The sequence below is a fragment of the Otolemur garnettii genome, unplaced genomic scaffold (genome assembly GCF_000181295.1).
Source record: "Otolemur garnettii isolate 467f Iridium unplaced genomic scaffold, OtoGar3 scaffold00013, whole genome shotgun sequence".
Classification (NCBI taxonomy): Eukaryota; Metazoa; Chordata; class Mammalia; order Primates; family Galagidae; genus Otolemur; species Otolemur garnettii.
The window spans coordinates 1,225,934-1,233,125 of NW_003852408.1; the positions used below are offsets into that span (position 1 = coordinate 1,225,934).

At 56.2% G+C, this 7,192-nt stretch overlaps 1 protein-coding gene across 1 annotated transcript; it reads right to left on the reverse strand.

Moving 5' to 3' along the window:
• Positions 1-3,764, reverse strand: ALPI (alkaline phosphatase, intestinal). The gene is made up of 11 exons (XM_003784859.3): positions 3,613-3,764; positions 3,379-3,495; positions 3,149-3,264; positions 2,814-2,988; positions 2,565-2,737; positions 2,189-2,323; positions 2,026-2,098; positions 1,775-1,909; positions 1,498-1,689; positions 1,233-1,349; positions 1-1,143 (listed from the first exon to the last, which is right to left on the reverse strand). Exons 1-11 carry the CDS (start codon positions 3,677-3,679, stop codon positions 845-847), a joined length of 1,599 nt encoding a protein of 532 aa, XP_003784907.1. The 5' UTR covers positions 3,680-3,764; the 3' UTR covers positions 1-844.
• Between the last annotated feature and the right edge of the window lie 3,428 nt (positions 3,765-7,192).

Consider the following 7,192-nt stretch of genomic DNA (forward strand, 5'->3'; position numbering starts at 1 on the left):
AAAAAGTTTGTTTTATTATTGCTTTGTCTCTCCCAGGAGAATGGAGGCCCCAGGAGGGCAGAGGGTCATCTTTGTACAGAAAGCTATGCCCAGTGCCCAGATGCCAGGGAGGGGCATAGCCTGCTCCACCCTACTCAGCTCCCACAGCTTCCAGGCCACCCCTTGGATCTCCCAGCCTAGAATGTAGAGGAGGGTGGAGGGAAGAGCACCCAAGTAGCTGAGTGACTCAGAGCAAGTCTCCTCCTCAGTACGGCTGAGCGCTTCCAGGGGTGTGGAGGTAGCCCAGTGAAGGGCAGGGGAGGACTGTGTCAAAGGCCCTTGGGGATCATGGCCACAGCAGCTGTCTTGGGGGGGGGTTGCAGGGTGGCAGGAAGCTAAGCTTCCCCAGGGGTGTGCATGTGTTCAAGTTCTCAGGTCCTCTCAGCGCAGCGAAGAATGACCCGTCGAGAAGCACACTGTGCCTGCTGGGGACTCGTCTGGGACAGTCCCTCCTGGTCCTCCAGATAGCAGAGACCAGGTGGTGTGATCCCCCTTGTTTCCTCCTCTCGAAATCCCCAGCCTCAGAGGTTGGGGTGAGGAGTCAGCAGCCCAGGAGGAGCATGGATGTCTTGGTCTACTCCCCAGGTCCTGCTCCCTGGAGGGATTGTGGAGGAGGAAGGGGAGCACAGCACAGTCTGAGGCTGGTTTATCTCTGAGAGGTGACTGTCAGGAGGTAGATCTGTGTGGGCACTCTAGGGTGGCATCACGGGGTGGGGGCTGGGGATAGAGGCCTCCAGGTGAGAGCATTCCTGGGCACGGAAGGGGTTCAGTCTTTGGGCTGGGGGATGGGTTCGGGGCGGGGTGGTCATGGTGCAAAGGCCGCCCCCAGCAGCAGCAAGGTCCCAGCCAACAGTGGCAGCGACAGTGGGCCTGCAGCCGGCCCGGGGTGCGCAGCGTTGGTGTGGCCGCCAGGGGGCGCCAGGTCACAGGCGGTGTAGGGCTCCAGGCAGGCGGCGAAGGCCATGACGTGCGCAACGAAGCTCTGCTCCTGCACGCCGTGCACTAGGTGCGCCTGCGGGCCGCGAGCGAACACCGCCACATCCTCGCCGCCGTGCGTCTCCGAGGACAAAGGCACCGCTGCCTGTTGCCGGTAGTTGGGGTTTCCTGGTGGGAGGAAGGTGGCGTTCAGGACAGGGCAGGCGTCCCCTCCCTCTAGCCCCATGCCGCCGACTGGGTGACGCGGCCACACTCACCACTCTCGCTCTCATTGACGTCTGGCCGGCCACTCGCATTGACAGTGAAGCCGGGTCCGTTGCCGTACAAGATGGACGTGTAGGCCTTGCTGTCCTGGGCCTTGCTGGGGGCAACGCCTGCAGAGACAGAGGTGAGCTCCTGTGTGCTAAGTGCTGGCACTTCGCGCTATCATTACTGCCGTTTGACAGGTGAGGAAACTGAGGCCCAGAGAGATTTCTGTCACATAAGTTTCGCAACTGCACTTGCCCCTCTTTCCAGGCCTACCGAAAATGGAGCTCCCGCGCAGAGTGTAACCACCAAAAGAGAAGACATGGGAGTGGTCGGCGGTGACCAGGATCAGTGTGTCCTGCTCACTGGTGAGCTGGACTGCCTTTTCGATGGCAGAGTCAAACATGACAGCCTCTGTCAGTGCGCGATAAGCCTTGCCATCATGATGACCATGATCAATGCGGCCCCCTGCAGGAAGGCCAGAGGGCTGAGGTGACACTTGGGCCCATTCTGAGTAGCCCTCTCCTTCTTTGCTCCACAAGGCCCCAAACACCTTCCACGAAGAGGTAGAAGCCGAGGGGGTTTCTGCTCAGTAGGCGCAGGGCTGCCTCCGTCATCTCCATCAGGGAGGGGTCCACTGTGGGGTCCCGTTGGGTCTCATATTTTGTGTCTCCAGGCTCAAAGAGTCCTGTGAGACAAGAGGTCTTGGGAGTGACTGATAGGCTGGGGAGTGGTGGGAGATCATGGAATACATGTCATGCACACAAGCTTGGAGGGCAGCAGGGCAGGAAAGGGTGTGATTACCCATAAGGTGGGTCACAGATGGGTCCCGGGATGCCTGAATGAGATCGGAGCTGTTCCACACATATTGGGCACCCTGGAAGAATAGAGCCAGACCTCAGCCATGTCCTTGATACCCACAACCCTGCCTGTTCTGTGTGGCCCCCACTCCCTAGGCCTCCATTACCTGGTGCTTCAACAGCCACTCCAGCACCAGGTTCTTCTCATCTAGCCGCACGCCATCCTGGCTGGCATCACTGGGGTACTCAGGGTCTGGGGTCCCCTTGGGAAACATGTACTTGCGGCCCCCTCCCAGGATCACCTGAGGCCAGAGGATTATGTTGGGGAGGTTTGGGGCCCTGCTGGCCCTGTTCCCTCCTTGGAGCCCCTGGGCCTCCTCCAGGGCTGTGGGCACAGCTTGTCCCGGGCTGCACCTTCTACAGCCCCCACCTCCACCCCCAGATGCTACCAGGCCAAGGCTTGGGCTGTTGGATGCCTGGGACTCAGGCCAGTGAGGGGCCCTCAGTTTTGCCCATCCCCAGCCTGTGGCCTTGGTGTCGCACATCAATGTCCATGTTGGAGATGAGCTGTGTAGCGATGTCCTGGCAGCCTTCCTGGAGTGCCGAGGTGGGCATGTTGGCGTCCGAGTACCAGTTGCGGTTCACAGTGTGTGCGTATGTGCCGGCTGGTGAGGCATGCTGCACCCTCGTTGTGGTCACCACTCCCACCGACTTCCCTGAGGGTAGCAGAGTTCTAGGTGGGTGATCAAGGTCTGGAGCCTGGCCCTGACCCCCAGGGGAGCCCCAGCCCACCTGCTTTCTTGGCCCGGTACATCACAGACATGACCTCGTTGCCATGTTTTGTTTTGCACTCGTTATAGCGGGCAGCTGCACTCACACCAATGGTCTGGTAGTTGGCCTTGACCCCACACAAGTAGGCCGTGGCTGTGCCTGCGCTGTCTGGAACTTGTCTGTCCACGTTATATGTCTGGGAACAGAAACACCCTCGGCTCTGCTCCAGGGCAGACACCCAGACCTATGGGCCCCTAACTGGGCCCCAGCTCTCCTGGGTTCTTCCCTCCTGCCTGCCCCCTGGTTGTAACCCCTCCCCTCTGGTGTGCAGGACTCTGAGGTGGCCAAGCCCTCACCTTGGACAGAGCCAGGTATGGGAAGTGGTCCATGGCCAAGGGCGTCTCAGGCCCCAGGTTTCCATTCATCTGCCCCTTTAGGATCCGAGTGGCTGTCACCGTGGGCACCCCCATCCCTGAAGTAGCAGAACCATGTCAGGCCTGGGCCACCGAGCTGGCCTGTATTCTCTGGGGGCCTCGGGTGCTGGGTTGTGAGGGCTGCCAGGGATAGACAGGCCTTGCACACTCACCATCACCCAGGAAGAGAATGAGGTTCTTGGCCGCTGTTTGGATGGGCCGCAGCTTCCTGGCGGCAGCCAGTGCTTCTTCTGCCTTGAGGTTCCAGAAGGCCGGGTTCTCCTCCTCAGCTGAAAGAGGGAGAAAGGAGGCCAGGTCAGCCTGAGGTGCCTGTGTGTGGGTGGCTGGGTGACCCAGGCTACCAGGGGGCGCCAGTGTGTTGAGGTGCGGGGGGGGGGGGTCATTACCTGGGATGACACCAAGGGACAGCTGCAGCCTCAGGCCCAGCAGCAGCAGCACCCAGGATGCCAGCATGTCTGTGGGGTGGCTGTGGGTAGGGTGTTGAGGCTGGGACACCAGGGCACCAGCTACAGCACAGGCGGCTGGGTTTAAGTCAGGGAGGACTTTGTCCCTGGCTGTAAAAGGTTCCAAGTCCCTCCCCTCTCCCCAGGAAGCCACCTTGATCCCACCCTGCCCTGTGACCTGAAGCTCAGCTGGCTGAATGAAAGTGACAGGGTGTGGCTGAGTGAGCCTGGGGCAGAGGTCTGGAGAAAGGCACAGGGTGGGCCTAGCTGTCCTGAAGGGTGGGGTGGGGTGGGGTATTGGGCAGATGCCTCTGGGTGAGGAGCCTTTGAATTCTGCTGTGGGGGGCACCCCACAGCCCTGCCCATGGTGTGTTGTGGGGGATCAGTCATTCCTTCGTTCACCTCACTGGTTTAGTATTTCCTGGGAGCCAGCTGAGGCTGAGCTCTGTTCTGCTGTTGAAGGGAGGTGAGGCTGAAAAGGCACAGCCTGGGCTAGGGCCTGGTTTGGCCCCCGATACCTCCCCAATACCACATGAGAGAGGAGGTGGCCTAGCTGCCTGGATGCCTGCTTGGCTTCTCACTAGGCTCGTCCTTGTCAGGTGGGGCCGGCAGAAACCTGGGCACAAGGTCGCAATGCTGTCAGAGAAGGGGGACTGGTGGTAATGACACTGAGGGGGACCTTGCCTATGTGTGTGTGATGATACACGGTGCTGTGGGGAAGGGGCCAGTGTTAGGGCCAGCCAGGCCTGGCCCTTTCAGGGAGCTGACAGGCTGCACATTTGAGGTTCAACCCTGACCCCTTGCAGAGGTAGATGGCGCCTGGGGGTGGGTCAGTCTTCCTCAGGCTGTGGGCGCACGGGCAGGTGTAGCCTCTGGTAAAGAGCTCAAAGTGTTCACTTGCCTCCCGTTGGGTTCAAAAGTTTTCCTACAAACAGGGCGCCGTAGTGGCGGGTGTCTATAATCCCAGCTACTCAGGAGTCTGAGGCAGGATTGCCTGAGCCTAGGTATTTAAGACCAGCCTGGGCAACACAGAGACACTCTTGTCTGAAAGATAAATGAGGCTGGGCGCCATGGCTTAAGCCTGTAATCCTAGCACTCTGGGAGGCCGAGGCAGGAGGATCCCTTCAACTTGGAAGTTTAAGACCAGCCTGAGACAAGACTGAGATTCTGTCTCTACTAAAAATAGAAAAAAATTAGTGGTGTGGTGGGCACCTGTAGTCCCAGCTACTTGGGAGGCTGGGGCAGAAGGATCACTTGAACCCAGGCCTTTGAGTTTGCTGCAAGCTATGATGATGCTACAGCACTCTAGCCTGGGTGACAGAGTGAGATAAAAATAAACAGAAGTATTCCTCAAGTCCAGCAATCCCACTTCTGAGTGTCTCTCCAAAGCAAGACAAGCATTATTCATAACAGCCACAAAGTGGAAGCAACTCAAGTGTCCCTGATGGAGGAATGGGTAAACAGAGTGGGGTACATATGTACCTATGATGGAATATCATGCAGCCTGAAAAAGAAGGCCATCCTGCCTACAGTGTGGGTGAACCTTTGGTTCCGTGAAATAAGCCAGTCACAGGACGCATGCTGCATGAATACACTTCTATAAGGTCCCCGGAGTAGCCCCCATTCATGGGCACGGAAGTAGAATGGCATCACCAGGGGATGGGGGAGAGGAATGAGTTAGGCTTGGGCTTTAGGATGGTTGTTTAGTGGGTGGAGAGTTTTAATTTGGCGAGATGAAAAAGTCCTGGAGACTGCTTCCACAGTAACGTGTATACTGAACACTGTTGAACTGTGCACTTTAAAATGGTGAAGATGGTGAATTTACCACTTTACATTTTGTACCAGTTTGAAAATCTGTCAAAGAAAAAAAACCCTTCCTTCCTACCCTGCCCACCCCAGAACAGCACAGCCATCCTTTTTCACTCAGGCCTCTCATCCCTGAGACTCAGGGTGCCCTCCCCTGCTGCCCAGCATCAGCCTGCCCTGCTACAGTCCACACCATGCCCACATGCCTCGCTCAGACAGAGATCTCCCCGGCCTTCCTACCTAGAGCCCTGCCTTGCTTCCCACTGGTCATCTGTAGGTCTCAGGGAAAATGATGTGCCCTCTGGGAGAGCCTTCCCTGCCTGCTGTTAGTTGACCTCATAGTTCCCTCCAACTCCTTCTTCATCTTGCTACGTTAGGAAAATTTCTGGCTAAAGGTCAGGGGAGGCTTGCTAATGGGCTGGTCCTTAATTAATTAATCGATTCATTCCAAAGTCACTGTCAGATGGAAAGCCTTTGCAGCCATGCCTTCTTCCTTTTTAAGTTAGAATTGTTGACATAACCACAGATTCACGTGTAGCTGTGAGGATAGTCCAGAGATGCTGTGCACAGCACTTTGCCCACTTTCCTGCAATGGTAAACTTCACAGATATCCCCATTGTTGTGTGTGTGTATGATTCTATACCATTTTATCACTAAAAAGTTTGTATAAAACACCTATGGAATGTCCCAACCCCACAAGGTCCCTCCATCCCCATGCCACCTCCCTCCCTAGCCTCTGCCCTATCTCTAACCTCCACAACCACATATCCGCCCTGCATTTCTGAAATTCTGGTCATTTCAAATAAGTTTATATAAATGGAGTCACACAATCTGTGATCTTTTGGGAACCGCTTTTGTTCAGTGAAGGTAATTTCCTGGAGATTCACACAGTGCAGAGGAATCGTTGGCGTCTCTGTTCAACCGTTCAGCTGCCGAAGGATATCTGGGCCGACTGCAGCTCTGGCTGTGATGAATAAAGCTGCTGTGGGCCGTCACGGACAGGTGCTTTTGGTGAACATATGCTTCTCATTCCTTGGGAATTAGTGTGCTGGATGGTGACTGCATGTGCAGGTTTTGAAGACACCGTCCGTCACGCTGTCTTGCAGAGTGACTGCACCATCTCATGTCCAACGGCAATTAGGAATTTTTCTGCCTTCTTGCCAGCATTCGGTGATGCTGCTGTTCTTTATTTTGGCCATTATGATAGGGTGTAGGGTGAAGCCCCTTTAATGCTATGACATTAGGATGACATGAGGTGATCATCAGCTCCTGTTCACCTTAGTTTCTTGTGAATTCTTTCATATGCCTGAGCAGGACTGGAGATAAGACACAGGTCACATGTTACTTACAGTAAAGAAGATGTTTGTCCTCATCTAAATTCCATGGAGACAACCTGGCCTTGTAGGGCCTCTTGGCCACCCTGTTTCCTAGCTTCAGGCCTGAGTCACCTGATTGTGTTGATATCTGGTTACAGTCAGTCCTTCCTCCGAAGCCCAGGGATCACAAGGCAGTAAGCTTGTGTGCTCCTTGTGGGGTGGAGTCAGAGATAAAGCCTCCACACCTTCCATTCTTTGGTTGTTATTACCCAGGGCAAGGGGAGGGTGCCCAGGCCCAGGGAGCGTACTCTGTGGGGGTTGGCTGTCTTGGTTGTCTGTTCACCGGGAAAGAAGGGCTGGTCCTGTTGAGAGGGGGCATCTAGATCCCCCTCACCCTCCAC

Excerpts from the sequence above, each read along its gene's own strand:
- ALPI (XM_003784859.3), bottom strand. The coding sequence starts at position 3,679 with ATGCTGGCATCCTGGGTGCTGCTGCTGCTGGGCCTGAGGCTGCAGCTG. Across the intron at positions 3,265-3,378 it reads CATTCTCTTCCTGGGTGATG|GGATGGGGGTGCCCACGGTG; the intron begins GTGAGTGTGCAA and ends CTGCTACTTCAG. Across the intron at positions 2,324-2,564 it reads TCTCCAACATGGACATTGAT|GTGATCCTGGGAGGGGGCCG; the intron begins GTGCGACACCAA and ends CTCTGGCCTCAG.